At 43.1% G+C, this 21,055-nt stretch overlaps 1 protein-coding gene across 10 annotated transcripts in view; it reads right to left on the bottom strand.

The window, feature by feature from the left end:
- FAM169A (family with sequence similarity 169 member A) overlaps nucleotides 1–21,055 on the bottom strand; it is a 66,860-nt gene that overhangs the window by 6,952 nt on the left and 38,853 nt on the right. For all 10 annotated transcript variants that reach the window (XM_073344252.2, XM_073344249.2, XM_073344248.2 and 7 more), the window contains 7 exons: nucleotides 14,873–15,044; nucleotides 9,343–9,522; nucleotides 5,652–5,780; nucleotides 5,342–5,454; nucleotides 2,618–2,672; nucleotides 2,107–2,245; nucleotides 147–315 (listed from right to left, as the gene is read on the bottom strand). In XM_073344252.2, coding sequence (XP_073200353.1) covers nucleotides 147–315; nucleotides 2,107–2,245; nucleotides 2,618–2,672; nucleotides 5,342–5,454; nucleotides 5,652–5,780; nucleotides 9,343–9,522; nucleotides 14,873–15,044 — 957 coding nt within the window. The remainder of the gene's footprint in view (nucleotides 1–146; nucleotides 316–2,106; nucleotides 2,246–2,617; nucleotides 2,673–5,341; nucleotides 5,455–5,651; nucleotides 5,781–9,342; nucleotides 9,523–14,872; nucleotides 15,045–21,055) is intronic.

Here is a 21,055-nt window from a genome sequence, read left to right as displayed (position 1 = left end):
AACACACACACAAGATGGTAGCAAAGACCACATTTGACACAAAAGGTCGCAATTTCCTGCTCAGATGTGGATGGAAAGCTTCCTCAAGCCTATCACCACCACCTGGGCCTTATTTACAGGGAACCTCAGCCAGACTCAGCTCCTACCTCTTTCTCATCTTGTTTTTCAGGTGGTGATGTACATAACTCTTGTGTTTCCAATACTGACTGGTCCTCATTTTCAGCTACTGTTTCCTCTTCATTTTCAACTACATTTTCTTCAGTTTCTTCTACTAACTCTTCTGAGCTTTCAGATGTATGTGCTACAGGTTCCAACCTGCAACAGAAAATAAAACAACTCTTTTTTTAGGTTAATAATCTCAGTGACACCATTTAATAATGAGAACTTTCTCCTACAGCAAGTTAATTAGTATAATACACATTCATCATATAGGAGTGTGGAACCCAGCTAAATAAATAAAATTATATGTTGAAAATGGACAACTCCTAACTAGACAGCTATTCAACTAGACTGTTGCTGCACCAATACATAAAGAGGCCTCTATCTTGCATCCATTAAATTCAAAGCTAGAAATCAGGAATACCTTCGTGAGGGCTGCAAGCTTTTGAAGTAATAAAACGTTAATCCCTTAACTGTAAAAAAAAATTTGGACCCTGTGAAAAGAGACCCAGCTTCTCCCAACCCAGGTATACCAGTATCAGTCTCATGTGACTTAATTGTCTGAGTAGCCTTATAGAGCTAAAATGATCGTTAATTTCATATAGTTTACAAAATGTCTAACTGGATTAGAATTCAAGATAGCAGACAGCATGCAGATTGGCTGGAAAAGTAAAGCTTTGATGTAGCCAAAAGGTAATGAGGTCTCGGAAATGTTCACTTTTTATTTTTGGGATGATGGAATTTTTTCATCTTCAAGTGCACTTAGGTTTTATATATGAAGAAATGATAGTGTGCACAGCTGACTTGTATACAGTTGTTTCACCAGCATTCTATAACTACACACCACAGTTTCTCAAGATAGATTATGGCAGTGGTGCCACAAATTTTTTACCACAAGCCCTAATATCCTGATTTTCAAGAACAGTCATGAGCTTCCCAACTATCCAACTAGCCAATTATCTGTGGCTACAAGTCTCGAAGCACTGATTGCCAATCTGTGGGACAGGTGGTTAGAAATCACAGAATAAATTTCATATATTCCAAACACTGTCCATTTTACAGCAGCACATTGTCTACAAGTGCATAATAGCAGCATACCATCTCTGGTTCCATTTAGCTATTCATCAGGAAAGTAAAAAGCAGACCCTGGACAGTAGCGTAGCTAGAGGGGGGAGCAACTGCTCCCCCACTGAGCACAAGTGGAGCCTTTTTAATTTTTTGGCGCCTTCTTTAATTTTTACTCACCCGGCGGCACTCTGGGTCTTCGCCGGCGGGTCTGACGCTTCGGCAGCGGGGGACTTCACGCATTCTGGGTCCTCGGGGGCATTTCGGTGGCAAGGGCCTTCAGTGCTGCCGAGGACCCAGTGCGCCGCCCGGCGAGTACAAGCAGGTGGCACCTTTTTTTATGTCTGCTGCCCCTGTTCGCTCCACCTAGCTGCGCCACTGACCCTTGAGAGTGCAGGACACGTGAAACCGCTTAGGGCTTGTCTACACTGGCAATTTACAGCGCTGAAACTTGCAGCGCTGTAAAGTGCCAGTGTAGACAGTGCTTTGAGCGCCAGTAGCTGGGCTCCCAGCGCTGGTAGCTATTCCCCTCATGGAGGTGGTTTTTTTAGAGTGCTGGGAGAGCTCTCTCCCAGCACTATGCTGCGACTACACAAACCATGTTAAAGCACTGCAGCGTTGTTCCTATGGTTCCCAAAATCTGCTGAGTTTATATGGAGAAACAAACCATTGCTTTGGTGCGATCACTTCAGAGTTGGCAGCTTGCTTTTTCCCCCTAGAGTTTTATTTTTAAAGTAATCAGCAAATCAGACTAAAGCAGGGGAAGGGAGGATATATCAATTTTGCTTTTTAATGGGATAGGAAATAGCATGTACCACATGAGTAGGTACACCACAGCTCTGACACCACTGAAACTGCAAAATGAAAAAAGTGACACATTACCTGCTTCCTGATATCCAAAGAAGGTTTTCATCCTCTCCTGAAGGAATTTCAGTTTCAGATTCCTGGCTCCTCTTTCCTATCCTGGGACGTTTTAACTGACTGCTTCGTGTTCGAGTAGAAACGGGTGTAACATCAAGCTCTTAAAGATACAAAAAATGAATGTAAATGAAAGAATACTCATACCTAATGGATCTGCACATTGTAAGAGAATAACTTTAGTATTTTTCATAAAAGTAGGCATATGCAGAGCCTAATTGAAAAAGCATTTCATTATAGGATTTTTTTTAAACACACCAAAATAAATATACAATACTAGCATTCATCCAAGGATGTTAAAGTACTTTACAAACATTGCTTAGGCTTCAAAACACCTCTAAAAGAGGTATTATAATTTATCCATTTTGCAGATGACTAAATCAAGGCACAGAGAAGTTAAAAGTAATGGTGAAAATGGGCCATTACCCTACTAAAATTTAAGAACCATAATACTGATGTTCAACATTATTTTTACCTTCAGAAGTGCTTGCATGGGCATCAAAGATGTCTTTGCCTTTTTGAGAATCAACCTAAAGCAGAAAAACATACTGTACTTTAAAAGTCTGAACCACTGGAGAGTCTATTCTCCTGATTGAAATGCCTTCATCTCCCAACCCCCAGTTACATTCTGGAGTATTAATTCAAGTCACTCTTTGGGAGACCGACTACAGTCAGGTGAAGAAATACGTGAAAAAACGGTATCTTCTCGACAAAGAGATTGGCTCATGAGGTAAATTTAGAATCAGATCTACTCTCTTACGGACTAATACACATTTTTACTATCCCAAAACATCTAGCTTGGGATTATTAAAAGAAAAATCAACCAAATTAATAAATCTCTATTACTGGTGATGATGTGTCAAGCTGGGTAAAACAGAGCTTCAGCCTTAGATTCTAGGTGTAGTCTGCAGAGCCAGCAGGTACCAGGTCTTTTTATTTATGACCAAACTAGATCTGCAGTCATTGAGAGACAAGCATCCAACCCCACAAATCTATTTTTACAATAATTTCTCAGAGTATAAACTTCTTGTTTTTAAAACAGAACTATGATTAATTGCCCTAGATTAGCTACTTTAGGTAAACTAGCACTAAAAAGAGGCCATGTCCACCTGCTCTGCTGCAATTCCAACCCACCCCACAGACCTCTGCTGCAAGACCCAGTGGGTTGCAATCAGTTCTGTAACACATTGATATTTGAGATAACATCAAGTAAACTTAAATAGTGGGGTTTGTTTAATTATATATTAGTGTTACAATCATTTCAGTATTCCTTGTGTTTTAAAAGATAAAAATAATGTAATACACAGGTACATGTGGGAATCGTTTTCCACATTAATATTTTACACTACTCCTAAATCTTCAGTGTGCTGCAGAATTTTGTACAGATAATGCAGTCATCAGGGAGAAAGCCAGTTCTAGTATTTTGGAAGGGATTCTGGGATTTGGGATTCTGGCCTCCAGAAGATATTTGAGGCTTTTGACATTGGGTGCATTTCTTTTTTCCCCTCCAACTTTTGGGCAGAGGCACAGGTGACTTGACTTTTTTGGGAGGGCTTGAATTCCTAATTCACCACTACAGCAAGCCTTAACAGCAACTAAATGTTCCACTGCTCCTTCCCCCATAATACGTGACTGCATCCAACAACCTTATATAAGTGCATTAATCAGTTGTTTCTGCTAAAACAATTACCAGTGGAGATGACATTTAAATAATCATAATCAAGTTTCAGAGTAAGAAACTTACTGTTATGAATGACAGCTCTCAGAGTTGTTGTTTCAGGCTTGTTTAAAAACTCAAGAAGAAAATACTATATCTGTTTGCATTCAGTTTACCCTTGGGAGGTAACCTTCTCAACCATGCTACACACTTAATTTTACTTTGAACGCAAAGTTTAAATTTCAGTAGCTAGGTTTTGTGCCTAAGGCACTGGTCTTGCATAATTAAAGTTTACTCCCAACTGCATTTTGACTGGTTTGTACAATGCAAATTACTACCTCATTAACATTCATCATTATTCACTGTATGCAATCTTGCAGAATGTTCCATCTCTTAACAGCTGCCTAATAGTCAACAAACAAAAATATTCAACTGCATATCCATATGCGGGTGAAATTTGGCTGAGGTTTCAAATATGCACAAAGAGACTCGCATTCCTTTTGTGGTGGAACTGAATAAACCTGAATGCAGGCTGTACACTTTACATCATGATCATCTACAATGCGATTATGCACTCTAAGACACTATCTTCTTAGACTTATGCATTTGATGCGTCCATCTGATGCCAAAGAAATGCAGCCTTTGCACTCTTTGTGAGTACAATGCTTCTAAGTGTCATAATCTGGATATTCACACATCCCAAGAGTGCAGGGTCGGGGAGGAAATCAGTTGAAATACCCTCCCCCCCAAACCTATAACAATCTACTAGTGCAAGTTATTAGACACTACTAAGGCCATCTCATACCCTACAGCATACGAAGAGAGCATTGGTTGAAAAAAATGATAGTACAAGATGCATCCTAGTTTTCTATTAACACTAGGTGAATTTGCAATGTCTAAACAACAAGCTGGTGCTGCTTTGCTGAAAAAAGTAACATTAAACCAAGTGTAACAAAAGCATCTGTCTTTCATAGATCCTGACACCCATGTCAATTTAGTTCAACCACAACAAAATTTCACAATAAGTATGTTTCTGGCTTTCTCATTGAAGCCAGAACTATGTCTTCAAGGGTAATCTGATAAAAAGTCATGGGTTTTGATAGACTGGATAATTCAAAAGAAAGGCTATAGTCCAGGCTCACAGGCCCAGAGAACACTGAGGAGATACTGGAAGTTCAAGATGGATTGCTGAAAGGACTTACTGAGGGAGAGAAGCACAGGAAAATGGAGGCTAAAGCTGGAGTATTTAACAAGGAGGGCACACACTTTTATTAAATTCATGGACTTTATAATTTATTTCCTAGGAATCATCTATATTTTTCCCAAAAGTTTATCTAGTATCACTGCTCTCTAATTAAAAGTTTAAAAATGGATAATTAAAAAATATATAACTTCCTATATGGAGACCCATCTCTTTCTCTTCAGTAAAAGATTTTACGGAACAAGTAATTAAGGAAGCCAGAAGAATATGAAAATATAAATTATATAATTCTGTAAAAGCTCTTTGCTTTTATGTATACAGAAAACACTGTGTGTACCTACCCTTAGCTGCGTTTCAATCTCTGTGCTTTGTTCACTTCCTGTTTCAGATTCCATTGCAGACGGCAGAAAACACTCCTCAGTCTGGGAACTGTTGTTTTCTTTTTGAGAGGCTCCTGCTCTTAGAAAAATTCAACAGAAAAAAAGTGCAGATACAATTTAAATAATGAAGTTAGCTGGCATCTTTCCAATGACTTCTATGGGGATTGTTCACAGTGGGACTGTCTACAAAAATTGTTGTAGACACTGTACAATGTAACTTTACTTTTCAAGTTTCAATAGTTTCCTGGCCTTGCTTCCAAAGCCTCTTTACCTGTAGTTTTGAGTGTTTCTCTCTGCAATACACTGGTAATAGGTGTTCTCTGGAACCAGTGTCCTGCTCCTTCAACTTCCCATAGAAGATCATGATCCCCTGGGTACTTTTCAAAATACTGCTTACAAGCTGAAGAAACATAAATAAAACAAAACCACACCACACAGTATGCACATCTGTAACTCATCTTAAGAAATTATTCAAACACTATCCTACCGAGTCAATTATAATCTGACCTTCTACTTTATCATATTTATAATACATCACAAACAAAATGGAACTGAGCCAGCAAGATGTGCATGTCTAACCTGAGTAACTATATGATAACATTTCTGTAATCCTCATCCATCTAGAACCCAGTCCCGTCCTCTTATTTAGCACCTTTCATCATTGTGCTATGTCTTACATTTAGATTGGTTTCAGAGTAGCAGCCGTGTTAGTCTGTATTCGCAAAAAGAAAAGGAGTACTTGTGGCACCTTAGAGACTAACAAATTTATTTGAGCATAAGCTTTCGTGAGCTACAGCTCACAAGTGAGCTGTCATAAATATAAAGGGAAGGGTAAACCCCTTTAAACTCCCTCCTGGCCAGAGGAAAAATCCTCTCACCTGTAAAGGGTTAAGAAACTAAAGGTAACCTAAAGGTAAAGCTAAAGGTAACCTCACTGGCACCTGACCAAAATGACCAATGAGGAGACAAGATACTTTCAAAAGCTGGGAGGAGGGAGAGAAACAAAGGGTCCGTGTCTGTTGGTATGCTGCTTTTGTCGGGGATAGAACAGGAATGGAGTCTTAGACCTTTTAGTAAGTAATCTAGCTAGGTATGCATTAGATTATGATTTCTCTAAATGGCTGAGAAAAGAATTGTGCTGAATAGAATGACTATTTCTGTCTGTGTGTCTTTTCTGTAACTTAAGGTTTTGCCTAGAGGGATTCTCTACGTTTTGAATCTAATTACCCTGTAAGGTATCTACCATCCTGATTTTACAGAGGTGATTCCTTTACCTCTATTTACTTCTATTTCTATTAAAAGTCTTCTTGTAAGAAAACTGAATGCTTTTTCATTGTTCTCAGATCCAAGGGTTTGGGTCTGTGGTCACCTATGCAAATTGGTGAGGATTTTTACCAAACCTTTCCCAGGAAGTGGGGTGCAAGGGTTGGGAGGATTTTGGGGGGAAAGACATGTCCAAACTACATTTCCCAGTAAACCCAGTTAGAGTTTGGTGGTGGCAGTGGTTATTCCAAGGACAAAGGATAAAATTAATTTGTACCTTGGGGAAGTTTTAACCTAAGCTGGTAAAAGTAAGCTTAGGAGGTTTTCATGCAGGTCCCCACATCTGTACCCTAGAGTTCAGAGTGGGGGAGGAACCTTGACATGAGCGTTAAATTTAGATGGTAATCTTAAGGGGGCAGGGACTGTAGGGTTTTTTTCCTGTCTTTTAGGAAGCATTTTTGGGTATTAAAAATAGTTACAGTAACTCCTTGCTTAATGTTGTAGTTATGTTCCTGAAAAATGTGACTTCAAGTGAAACGATGTTAAGCGAATTCAATTTCCCCATAAGAATTAACGTAAATAGCATGGGTTAGGTTCCAGGGACATTTTTTTTGCCAGACAAAAGACTATATATAGATATCTATATAGAAGACTATATAGTTAGATATATAGATATACACACACACATATATATACACAGTATAAGTTTTAAACAAACAATTTAATACTGTACACAGCAATGATGATTGTGAAGCTTGGTTGAGGTGGTGGAGCCAGAGGGTGGAAGAGGGTGGGATATTTCCCAGGGAATACCTTACTGATAAATGATGAAGTAGCACTCGGCTGAGCCCTCAAGGGGTTAACACATTGTTGTTAATGTAGCCTCACACACTTCAAGGCAGCACAAATGAAGGGAGGAGACACAGCATGGTAGAGAGAGACAGACACACAGTGTGTGTGTGTGTGTGTGAGAGAGAGAGAGTGAGTGTGTGTGTGTGTGAGAGAGAGAGAGAGCGAGAGAGAGAGCCAGACAGACAACATACTGTGTGTGTGAAAGAGAGATGCACATTTCCCCTTTAAGTGCGCTGGCCCCACTCTAAGCACATTGCCCTTTTAAATAGATCAGCCAGTTGAGACAGCAACTACTGCCAGCAAGCTCCTTCCATCCTGAGCCCTGTCATGTCCCATCTCATCCCCCACTCTGTAGAGGCAGGAGACAGAGTGTGTGTTCTGGTTCCTGAACCATCTCTGGATATTGCCCCTGGCAGTAGAGAGTAGACAGGAACCCCAGAGGACTCCCACAGCCAGTATGCTTCATTGTGGGAGTGCAGGAAGCGCCTCCACACGTTATTAAACTGCCCTTATATTTTGGCTTTGGGACATACCACAGCCTCAGGAACCAGGAACCTTCTCTCCCTCCTCCACACGCATTCTGGGGTAACATTTGCCCTCAGAGCTTGTCAATATTTGTATCTCACCCATGAACACTTCAGTTATTTCACCAGTTTGGATTCTTGTTCACCTCTGTGGCAAGATCTCAGCAAGCCAGCACCGGAGAGACAGCAATCCCCCCTCCCCTTATTTAATACTAACTAATGTTACAATTAAAATAAACTAATATTTTAAACTTTTAAAACTAAAGGGGAAAAGCATTATGGACTTATTTTGGGAAGAGCACTTTCAGCCAAGTGTATCTGCAATTCCAAAAGTAGCAGAGTCAGAAAGAGTAGGATTTTTCTGGTGCCCACAGAAATATGAAATATGTGTCAGAATGCAGGTAAAATGGAACAGGGGAACCCCCAAGGAGTTCAGTCACAAATTTAATTAAACCATTATTTTTGTAAACAAGCGTCATAGGCATGGAAGTATGTCCTCTGGAATGGGGGCCGAAGCATGAAGGGTCCTACGAATCTTTAGCACATCTGGCACGTAAATACCTTGCAATGCCGGCTACAAAAGTGCCATGTGAATGACTGTTCTCACTTTCTGGTGACATTGTAAATAAGAAGTGAGCAGAATTATCTCCTGTAAATGTAAACAAACTTGTTTTTCTGAGTGATTGGCTGAATAAGAAGTAGGACAGAGTGGACTTGCAGGCTCTGAAGTTTTACATTGTTTTGTTTTTGACTGCAGTTATGTAACAACAAAAGCTACATTTGTAAATTGCACTTTCACAACAAAGAGATAGCACTACAGTACTTGTATGAGGTGAATTGAAAAATACTATTTCTTTTGGTTATCATTTTTACAATGCAAATATTTGTAATAAACAATATACACTGATTTCAATGACAACACAGAATACCATATGAAAATGTAGAAAAAATCCAAAATATTTAATAAATTTCAATTGGTATTCTATTGTTTAACAGTGCGATTAAAACTGCGATTAATCGTGATTAATTTTTTTTTTAGTTAATTGCATGAGTTAACTGCGATTAATTGACAGCCCTAGATATAATATTAACCAATAGAAATTCAAGGATTACAAGAAAATAAAACAGCATGCACATTCTCCATCTGATTTTTTAAGGTTCATTGAATAACAGCATATTTTATATTTATTTAAATTTAAAGTTTGTCATGAACTTTAAGAAATTTAATCTCTTCCTTCCATGTTGAACTGAGATGGGAGTATTTATTTGGAAGTTTAAAGAAAGCCAGAGTGGACAAGACAGGAAAAAAATTACAGAGTTTACCTGTATATATGAAAGATGACAGTGGGTAGCGAAGACCAAGTGTGTCTTCAGTGAAGGAATCCACAAAATCCTCCAACATCATTAACCCAAAATCTTTCCCACGATGTCTCTTTCTCACAAACATTGTGTCCAGCACTGGAAGCTGATAACTTTGGGTAAGATAGGAGCTACATAGGCTTCCTGAAATCATGAAAAACCATACATCATTATTTCATCATTGATTTGTCACAGTTTTAGATCATCAGCAACATATAGGGGCTTGGCTTTTACTGTATCCTGATGATAATAGATGTACTGCACACATAGCAGCCACATTCAGTCACTCACTGGCTCGCTGGCCCAACTTTGTATTTTTGCAGCTTTACAGATGTAAGAAAGCTTGTCTGGTATAGTGGCCTACTACTACACGATAAAAAATGGAAGGCTACAGATGAGAAGGTAGTGGGGGGAAAGGCACACTTTGGAATCCTGCTGAGTTATTTCTTGGGGAAATCTGGAAAAGAGAATGCAGTGAAAAGATGGAAGAAAAAGCCAAAAGGCTCAATCCAAATATATTCTCTTTACATAGATTAAAAAACTGTTTAAAAACAAACCCATAATTATGGAAGTCAGCTCTCATTTAGGAACTGAAACACAAATCATTATCCCCCCCCAACTTTTTACAGAACATCAATAATGCTGAAGTCAAGGCAAAATTTTACAAGAAGGGATTTTTCCATTCATAGTATAGCATGGATTACAAATAATAATTATAATTAAAAACAGGTGCACTGTGACACAACACAGCAATTTAAGTATTGAAGAATTCTTGAATGGTAACCATGAACTCACTGGTAGAGTGTAGTAGGGTAGACACCCGCTCCGGCCCAGAAGGGTTTAAGATAGCCCTGGGAGAGGGGCTGGGGCAGGGGAAGAGCTGGGCTGATTGGCAGAGCAGCCGCAGCTGGGGGCCTCGCCCCAAACAGACCCAGTGGGCCTTGTAAAAGCCAGGGAAGCCAGGAGCAGAAAGACACTCTCTCTCTAGTTCTGAGAGAGAGGGACCTAAGCAGAGTACCTAGATTGGAGCGGGGCTAGGGAAGGGCCTGAGGAGCTCCAGCCAGGAAAGCCCCAGGCTGTGGCCTAGCATTAGGCCCAACAGGTACTGTGGTTGCAGGAGACAGCCCAAGGTTAGACAGAGGCAGCAGGTCCAAACCCAACCTTGCCTCTGATGAGTGGCTCATACTGCAGTCTGCCCCAGGGTGCGGGGGCTAGCTGGTGACTGGCAGGAGCCTAAAACTGAGGCGAGGTATGGATAGTGGGTGCAAGGTTCCCCTGGGAGGAGGAGACCCAGAACTGTGGGGTACTGCCAGTGGGCAGCAGCCAGTGAAAGGGGCACCAGGCACCACTGGGAGGGACATGGGAGCCAGCAGCAAGGCGAGACACCAGCCTGAAGAGGGCCCCCTAGAGGCTGGAACGCTAATTCCCTGAGATGACCAGCAGGAGGTACCGCCGGTGATTCTGCGCCCGGTTACATAGAGTAATAAATGTTATTTATCTGGATTTGTATTACAGTGGTAAATACTGGTCCCAAGGTGGGACTGGAACTCCACAGTGCTAGGCCCTGTGCACACAAAGAAAAGAAAGCCCCTACCCTAAAGAGTTTACAATCCAAATAAAATAATAATACACATCTCATATATAGCACTCATCACAGACATTAACTAATTAGTCCTCACAATACTTTTGTGAGGTCAATTGCTATTCTCATTTGCCAAGCAAGAAAAACTCAGGCAAGAGAGATTAAGTCATTTGTCTAAGGTTACGCAGTAAGTCCACATCCAAGATGAAATTAGAAAAAAACCCAGTCCTGTGGTCTGACCACTGGACTACATCTCAGTCTATCACCGCAGAAAGGAGGGGGGGGAACCCATGAAGTATAACAGTATTTCACATACAAATAGTCTTGGATGTTTATTATCTCCGGATTAGTAAATGATAGAACATGAAAAGTAAGTGTACTTGCATGATCTAATTGCCACAACGTATATGGAACAAATATTTATTATAAACACTCCTCCCTCACTCAGAATGTAATAAAATCAGTTGTAACAGAAACTAGAATAAAGTATTAACATTTCAACCCAGAAGTCATTTTTGTGATCATTGTGGCGGCTTAAATTTTAGCGTGAATATTGCTCCATTAGGACCTGAGCAGTTTCATAGCTATGTTCACAGACACAATATTGATAAACAAAACAAAGACATGCCATCTGCCAATTACCTTCCACACAGGAATTACCATACTGGAACAGATCAATGGCCCATCTGGCCCAATATCATGTTTCTGATAGTGGACAAGGCCAGATGCTTCAGAGGAAGGCATAGAACCCTTCTTGTGCACTTAGCTGTACAACAGTTGCAATTCACCACAAATTTCCCTGAAGTTAATTCAAAAACCTTCTACTGAGACGAGGATAAAGTTAGGATGTCAGATCATACCACTTTGGCCCAAAATTAGATATTCTATTATTTAAGGAGGGCTGTCAGTGTGCTCAACAAATTATTTACAATTAAGTTAGATTTAATCCAGCAAAAGTGAAAAATGCAATCAAGTTTTATAACAATCAGAATTTATAATGTATATTTAAGCAGTGAGAAGAAATGAGAGAACTATCTATAAAGCAATGTTAATGACATGGAAACATGCTACTTAAATTGTAAGCTCCTTGGACCAATCATTTTGTTCTATGTTTGTACAGCACCTAGCAAAATGGGGTCATGGTCTGTGACTGGGGTCCTAGGCACTAGCACAATACACACAAATAAAGAACAGCAGTAATGAGACCTGACCCTGCAGCCACCCTGAGATCAACTAGGGTTCTGCACACAGGAGAATTGCAGGATCAGACCCTAAATGTGCACAATACAGCATTAATGTTTGTAACTTCCACAGTCTGGGTGAATTTCACCTTCACCAAATTGGTCTGACCATATCCAAAATATATTAGACTGTGCACAAAATATTGTCCCCTATGACGCACATATGTCTTTATGCAGCACTACTGTACATCTTCAGTGTTAAAAGGGTAGAACACTGGACAAAATTTTTGCCTCTTGAGTTATGGGGATATAAGAAGAAGCTACTTACCTTTGTAATTGGAGGTTCTTGTGGTCCCTATCTGTATTCCACTGTGAGGTATGCAGGTGCTCCATGCACCCAGAGCCGGAGAATTCTGAAAGCTGTACCTGTCAGTCTGGCATGCACCTTCACTCTCCTCATGTCTCCAACAGAAGAGATTGTAGTAGGGCAGACTGATTGCTTCTCCAGTTCCTTCTCTACCATGAATCAAAAGATGATTCAAAGCAGCAGGGAAGAAGAGCGGGTACTGGAATATAGATCGGGACCAAATATCTTGAAGGACCTCTAGTTACGAAGGTAAGTAACTTTCTCTTTAAGTACTGGTCCCTATATGTATTCCAACATGGGTGAGTGCAAACAGTACTCAAGCAGAACGAGGGTATGAGGATATAGATGGCAGGGCAGACCAAGGACTGCCCTTCCAAAAGAATGTATCAGCATAGGAATCTTGTACTAAACATAACGCCTCGCAGACGTGTTGATGGAACGCCATGTAGCTGCTTTGCAAATATTATATAGAGGTACTTCTTGAAGCGATGCCATAGACGTCACTTGTGCTCTTGTGGAATGAACCCTTGCCCCATGAGTGAGAGGGAGAGAGAACAAAATACAGCCTGAGATATATTTCGAGATTCTTTGAGAGGTTATAGCTTGACCCTGAACACTTTCTGCTACAGTGACAAACAGTTTAGGAGATTTTGGATTGGACTCTCGAGATATCGAGTGCCTTGTGCTGTGTGGTTGCCAATATGAGCTACCTAATCTAACAAGGAGGTATCTGTAATGATCATCCGATCCAGTAAGGAGGAAAGGAATGGCATGCCAATGCATTCTTGGCATAGAGTCTTCCACCACAGCAGAAATGATATTAATTTGATGGGTGGGAACAGTTACTATTGTGTTCATGGATGCTGATTTGGTGAGCACACTGTTCGAAGCCACGCTTCCAAACCAACTGACAATGGATGGTACTAGAGACACTACTGTCGCCAAACTGTGGTCTGGTACCAACAGAGCCCTAGATTTGTGGGCTTTCTTGTCATGCCCCTGAAACTTAGGACGTTCTAAATTCTCTTGGATTGAGCTAGAAGACTTGCTCAATTTAGGCAGGGCTCTATTCAACTTCTTCTAAGTGGATTTGGAGGAGGATTTACTCTTTTATATTTATGAAAATGCTCCCTGTCCTCCTGACAAGATGACACCAAGAGATCTGTGGGGGTCGACTCCCTCACTCCTGAGTCGGCCCTAGTGGCATGAGACACACACCTTACTAAGTCAGGCTGAAGTATGGGAGTGGTCCCATGGCCTAGGTACGACTGCAGCCTCAAGGCCTTTTCCATTAGATGAAGTTCCCACCCTTCTTGGGGAACAAGCAGCAGACACTGCACCTTGCCACGATATGGGTTTCGCCGTGGCACTACAGGCATTGTTGGTGGTGTGACAAAGTTCCTGCTCTTCCTTGGTGGTCTTGCGTTTATTGGCAGATTTGCTCGCCTTGGAGCCTCACGGCAGCCCTCAGCTTGGCTGGGTTTTTTTCTGAATTCACAATCCAGGTAGACTCCTCCTGTGTCTGACCAGGAGTTGGGGGGAACCCGGGCCCGCCCTCTACTCCGGGTTCCAGCCCAGGGCCCTGTGGAATGCTGCTGTCTAGAGTGCCTCCTGGAACAGCTGTGCAACAGCTACAACTCCCTTGGCTACTTCCCCATGGCCTCCTCCCAACACCTTCTTTATCCTCACCAGAGGACCTTCCTCCTGGTGTCTGATAATGCTTGTACACCTCAGTCCTCCAACAGTCCGCATTCTCACTTTCAGCTCCTAGTGCCTCTTGCTCCCAGCTTCTCACACGCACACCACAAACTGAAGTGAGCTCCTTTTTAAAACCCAGGTGCCCTGATTAGCCTGCCTTAATTGATTCTAGCAGCTTCTTGATTGGCTGCAGGTGTTCTAATCAGCCTGTCTTAATGGTCTCCAGAAGGTTCCTGATTGTTCTGGAAACTTCCCTGTTACCTTACCCAGGGAAAAAGGGACCTACTTAGCCTGGGGCTAATGTATCTGCCTTCTATTACTCTCCTATAGACATCTGGCCCGACCCTGTCACAATGGTCATTGCTGACTAAGAAGGATTGTGTGCAGGAAGCAAAAATTTTGAAACCTAGAATCCTGGGCATAGTGCAGTACCCATAATGACTACTAAAAAGATTATGGGCAAAATTAAAAAAAAAAAAAAAAAAAAAAGCATAAGTGATTTCAGAGCCTAAAGTCACTTTTGAAAATTTTACCCAAAACCTTGCCTGCTCTAAGAATTCAAGAAAAGGTTGATGTCTCAATCACACACATGAGTGCACCTTAAAAGTTCTGATAAAGGAGTTTGGTTTTCCATTGCTTTATTTAAAAAAAAATAATTATTTTTACCTGCAGGTTTAACAGAATAGAACCCAATGGCCTCTCCTTTTTTCCACAGAATCTTAGCATAGTCATTGCTGCTGTGACAGAGGAAGGGGATCTCATTTCGCTCAATTTCTTGTTTGCGATAAATAATTCGATTCAGAACATACAGAACCACCCTCTCTCCAAGAGTCTTCACCTATGGAAACATGTAACTACATTTAAATGTGCAACAGTTAAAAGGCAAACATCAATTTAGTTGAAGCTTAGATGTTAGGGGGCTTATTTTCCGAGGTGCTGACTATCCATAACTCCAGCTGATGTCAGCAGGAGCTGCGAATGACGAGCACTTCTGAAAGACCAGGCCTAACATTTTTTGAGGGGTGAAGAGAGCTCAGATGCCATGGTGACACAGTGTATAAAATCAGAGATTAGATAAAATGCACTGAACACCTTAATATTAAAAATGTGTTTTGATGACTTAAAGGCTTTATTTTTGTTTTTTGAATTTAAATGAACACAGTATTTTGGGATTTTAAGAAACATTCGCCAAATACAACAGCACTGTGTCAGTTAGTCTTAGTCTTCCCAGGCTAGCTGGAGTTTGGAGTGCTACAAAGAACATGTGCTCAGATCTTCTGGGAAGGCCCGCATAACATACTTCTCCATCATTATTGGATGTAGAGGTATAGCACTCACACAGAAATGTCAGAGTTAGATTTACCTGTGCCCTGCCCCCCTCCCATTAAGGACCGAAGGTCTGCTGAAGGAGCCAAAGAGGATAGCACTGGTTGCAGCAGTAAAGTTGTGTGTGCTCTAAAAGAACTGAGCAGCAATGGGGCTTCTGCAAAAGCTGTGTTTCTTTGTTTAACTAAATTTTATTAAACTCCAGTTTGGAACAGTCTCTGATGTAGGAATGTAACACTTAACAAGCACAGACAGGAGAAGCTGAATGCAATGATCTGACCACCTTGAGGCCTTGTCTACACTACAAAATTACTCCGATTTTACAGAAGTAGATTTTTGGGAACAGATCGTATAAAGTAGAGTGCATGCATCCACACTAAGCACATTAATCGGTGGTGTGCGTCCACAGTACCGTGGCAAGTGCTGACATTCCGAGCGGTGCACTGTGAGTAGCTAATCCCACAGTTCCCGCAGTCCCCGCTGCCCATTGGAATTCTGGGCTGAGCTCCCAATGCCTGATGGGGCCAAAAATTTGTTGCAGGTGGTTATGGGTAAGTGTCGTCAGTCAACGTTCCCTCTGTGAAAGCAATGGCAGACAATCATTTCACACCCTTTTCCCTGGATTGCCCGAGCAGACGCCATAGCACGCCAAGCATGGAGCCCGTTCAGCTCACCGCAGCAGTTATGGCCATTGTAAACACCTCGCGCAGTATCCTGCAGTTTATGCAGAACCAGAACCTGAAAAAACAGGCAAGGAGGCGATGGTGGCACAGTGACGAGAGTGATGAGGACATGGACACAGATTTCTCTAAAACCATGGTCCCCGCAATTTGGAGATCATGGTGTTAATGGGGCAGGCTCATGCCGTGGAACGCCGATTCTGGGCCCGGGAAACAAGCACAAAGTGGTGGGACCGCATAGCATTGCAGGTTTGGGACGATTCCCAGTGGCTGCAAAACTTTCGCATGCATAAGGACACTTCCATGGAACTTTGTGATTTGCTTTCCCCTGCCCTGAAGCGCAAGAATACCAAGATGAGCAGCCTCACAGTTGAGAAGCGAGTGGCAATAGCCCTGTGGAAGCTTGCAATGCCAGACAGCTACCGGTCAGTCGGGAATCAATTTGGAGTGGGCAAATCTACTGTGGGGATTGCTGTGATACAAGTAGCCAACGCAATCATTGAGCTGCTGCTATCAAAGGTAGTGACTCTGGGAAATGTGCAGGTCATAATAGATGGCTTTGCTGCAATGGGATTCCCTAACTGTGGTGGGGCAATATACAGAACGCATACCCCTATCTTGGGACCAGACCACGAGGGCAGCCAGTACATAACCTCAATGGGTACTTTTCAGTGGTGATGCAAGCACTGGTGGATCACAAGGGACATTTCACCAACATCAATGTGGGATGGCTGGGAAAGGTACATGACGCTCACATCTTCAGGAACTCTGGTCTGTTTCAAAAGCTGCAGAAAGGGACTTTATTCCCAGACCAGAAAATAACCGTTGGGGATGTTGAAATGCCTATAGTTATCCTTGGGGACCCAGCCTACTCCCTAATGCCCTGGCTCATGAAGCTGTACACAGGCAGCCTGGACAGTAGTCAGGAGCTGTTCAACTACAGGATGAGCAAGTGCAGAATGGTGGTAGAATGTGCATTTGGATGTTTAAAAGCGCACTGGCGCAGTTTACTGACTCGCTTAGACCTCAGCGAAACCAATATTCCCACTGTTATTGTTGCTTGCTGTGTGCTCCACAATCTCTGAGACAGTAAGGGGGAAACATTTATGGCAGGGTGGGAGGTTGAGGCAAATCGCCTAGCCGCTGAATATGCACAGCCAGACAGCAGGGCGATTAGAAGAGCACAGCAGGAAGCCCTGTGCATCAGAGAAGCTTTGAAAACCAGTTTCATGACTGGCCAGGGTACCGTGCGACGTTTCGATTGGTTTCTCCTTGATGAAAACCCGCCCCCTTGGTTGACTCCAATTCCCTGTAAGCCACCCGCCCTCCCCCCTTCGATCACAGCTTGCCTGCAAAGGAAAAAGTCACTATGTATTCTTTATTAATTGATTATAAAAATAGGGAGACAACTCACAAGGTAGCCTGGGTGGGGTGTGGGAGGAGGGTAGGAGGGAAGGAAAAGGCCACTTCAAAACCTGTTGAATGACAGCCTTCTGTTGCTTGGGCTGTCCACTGGGGTGGAATGGTTGGGTGCCCAGAGCCTCCCCCACCCGCGCATTCTTGGGCGTCTGGGTGAGGAGGCTATGGAACTTGGGGAGGAGGAAGGGCGCTGCAGCAGCAGTCTGTGATCCTGCTACCATTCATGAACCTCCACCAGATGCCAGAGCCTGTCCGTTTGATCCCGCAGTAGCCCCAGCGTTGTGTCCTTCCTTCTCTGATCTTCCTGCCGCCATCTCTCCTCTCGATCGTCCCTCCTGTCCTCACATTCATTGGCCGCTTTCCTGTACTGTGCTACTGTGTCTCTCCACACATTCTGCTGAGCTCTGTCAGTGCCGGACAACTGCATGAGCTCAGAGAACATTTCATCACACGTGTGTTTTTTTTCACCGCCTTATCTGAGATAGCCTTTGGGACGGAGGAGGGAAGCTTGAAACATTTGCAGCTGCGGGAGGAAAAAAAGGGAGTGAAGTATTTAAAAAGACACATTTTACAGAACAATGGCTATACTCTTTCATGGTGAACACTACTATTCACATTAGATAGCACATGTGATTTCGGTACAAGGTCGCATTTCGCATCTTATATTGAGTGCCTGCGGCTTTGCTGTTAGAGATCACACACGCAGTGCCGGGCAACAGAATTCAGCTTGCAGGCGGCCATGGTAAGCCATAGTCTTTCGGCTTCTGCAACCTTCGTAAGAGCAGCGCCCCCCTTTCCCATACCAAGCAAAGCCCGTTGAGTTGACAATTTAGTTCTGTGGTTTTCATGCAGCAGCAGAAACCAAACTAACCCCCCCAATCCAATTCTCTGGGATGATTGCTTTACCCTCCCCCACACCACGTGGCTGGTATCAAGGAAGATCACTGCTAGCCAAACGTGAACAACTCAGCACCAATGCATCCCCCTCCGCCCCCCACTAGGCTAACTACAGGGAGGATTTCTTTTCAGCCACAGGCAAACAGCCTAGTAGGAATGGCCACCTCTGAATGTCCCCTTAATCAAATTCCCCTATTTCAACCAGGTTACCATGAACGATATCACAGAATAAGGCTGCTCTCCCCAGAAACCTTCTGCAAAGGCTTTTAGAGTACCTCCAGAAGAGCTTCATGGAGATGTCCCTGGAGGATTTCCGCTCTATCCCCAGACATGTTAACAGACTTTTCCAGTAGCTGTACTGACCACAAATGCATCCCAAACCTCAGGGCAAATTAATCATTAAAAAACGCTTGCTTTTAAAACATGTATTATATTTAAAAAGGTACACTCACCGGAGGTCCCTTCTCCGGCTTGGTTGGGTTGGGAGGGTATTTCAGTCAAGGTGATAAAAAGATCCTGGCTGTCAGAGAGAACGATGTGCTGTGTGCTCTCCTCAAGCTCATCCTCCTCATCTTCTCTGTCCGCAAAATCCTCTGGCATGGCGGAGAGTAACCCATCATCAGTGGCATAGCCAGGTGGAGAAAACAGGGGGAGTGGAGATAAAAAGGCACCACCCGTTTGTACTCACCCAGCGGCGCTCTGGTCGTCAGCGGCAGTTCGGCATCAGGTCCTTCACTTGCTCCGGTCTTTGGCGGCACGGAAGGACCCCCCACTGTTGAAATGCCGCTGAAGACCGGAGCGAGTGAAGGACCTGATGCCAAAGTGCTGCTGAAAACCCGGAGCGCTGCCCGCCCCGCCGCCGAAGACCCGGAGTGCTGCCAGGCAAGTAAAAATTAAAGTGGCACCAAAAAAGTAAAAAGGTGCCACTTCTGCTCGGTGGGAGAGCAGCCGCTGTTCCACCCCCCCACCCCCACCCCCAGCTACACTACTGCCCATCATCAGAGTCCACAGACAGGGGTGGGGTAGTGGTGGCGGCACCCCCTAGAATTGCATGCAGCTCAGTATAGAAGCGGCATGTCTGGGGCTCTGTCCCCGAGCGTCCCTTTGATTCTTTGGTTTTCTGGTATGCTTGTCTGAGCTCCTTAAGTGTCACACAGCACTGTGTTGAGTCCCTGCTGTAGCCTCTGTCCCTCATGGCCTTGGAGATTTTTTTAAATGTTTTGGCATTTCGTCTTTTGGAACATAGTTCTGATAACACGGATTCATCTCCCCATACAGCGATCAGATCCAGTACCTCCCGTTCGGTCCATGCTGGAGCTCTTTTTCGATTCTGGGACTGCATGGTCACCTGTGCTGATGAGCTCACCTGGCCAAACAGGAAATGAGATTCAAAAGTTCCCGGAGCTTTTCCTGTACACCTGGCCAGTGCATCAGAGTTCAGAGCGCTGTCTAGAGTGGTCACAATGGTGCACTGTGGGTTAGCTCCCAGAGGCCAATACCATCGAATTGTGTCCACCCTAACCCTAATTTGAAACAGCGATGTCAATTTCAGCACTAATCCCCTCGTTGGGGAGAAGTACAGAAATCGATTTTAAGAGCCCTTTTTATGTTGACAAAAATGGCTTCGTTGTGTGGACGGGTGCATGGTTAATTCGATTTAACACTCCTAAATTCGACAAACTCGTAGAGTAGACCAGGCCTGAGAGATGAACCTACAGGAAACTGCTGTAGACTATTCCAGGAAAAGCTGCCAGGGAAGATTTAATTGTTTGCAAGCATTATGGCTGGCAAAGAATTAGAGGACCTTCACAGGGAGGTAGACTTTTATACCAGCCAAAGGATGAGCATTTAAGAGAAGTTTGTGACTCTTTGAGCATTTCTGGAACAAGTTACTGTGAAAATGCAGCAAAAAAACCCATTTTGCTTAGGGTGAACATACATCCCATTTTGGCCAGCACAGTCCCTTTTTTAAGCTCTGTCCTGATCGTCCCAATTTTTTTGGCAAAATTATTTTTGCTCTTAATCAGTTGGCAAGAGCAAATGGGACAAATGCCCAGTTTTGTCAAAAAAGTGGGGTGCAGAGGTACATGCAAGGGGCCAAGCAGTGATACCAGCCCCAGGCAGGGGGGCAAGTAGGGCTCGGGCGAGCAGTGATAACAGCCCAACCTCGCGCAGGGGTCAGGCAGGTCTCAGGTGAGCCGCAACGCTGACATCAGCCCCATGCGGGGAGGGGAGCTCAGGCGAGTGGCTTTGGGGGTGGGGACAGGAAGGACTCAGGCTAGCCCCACGCCATATCCCATTTTCACTTTGGGAAATACGGTCACCCTAATTTTGCTTTAATCAAATCTATAATAAGCTTAAATGCACAGGAAGAGTTGAAAGATCAAGGATTGTATACACTGCTGGGATTAAAAGATAAGCTTTTATATCTCATTGCTATAGCAAAGCAGCAAACTGGAACATTTGAACTAGAGAGAGTGCAGAACCAGTATGCTGAAAAATAAAGATATTTCTGAAACTGTATTTC

This window comes from Lepidochelys kempii, chromosome 5, assembly GCF_965140285.1.
Source record: "Lepidochelys kempii isolate rLepKem1 chromosome 5, rLepKem1.hap1, whole genome shotgun sequence".
NCBI lineage: Eukaryota > Metazoa > Chordata > Testudines > Cheloniidae > Lepidochelys > Lepidochelys kempii.
This window is presented reverse-complemented; position numbering and strand designations above follow the sequence as displayed.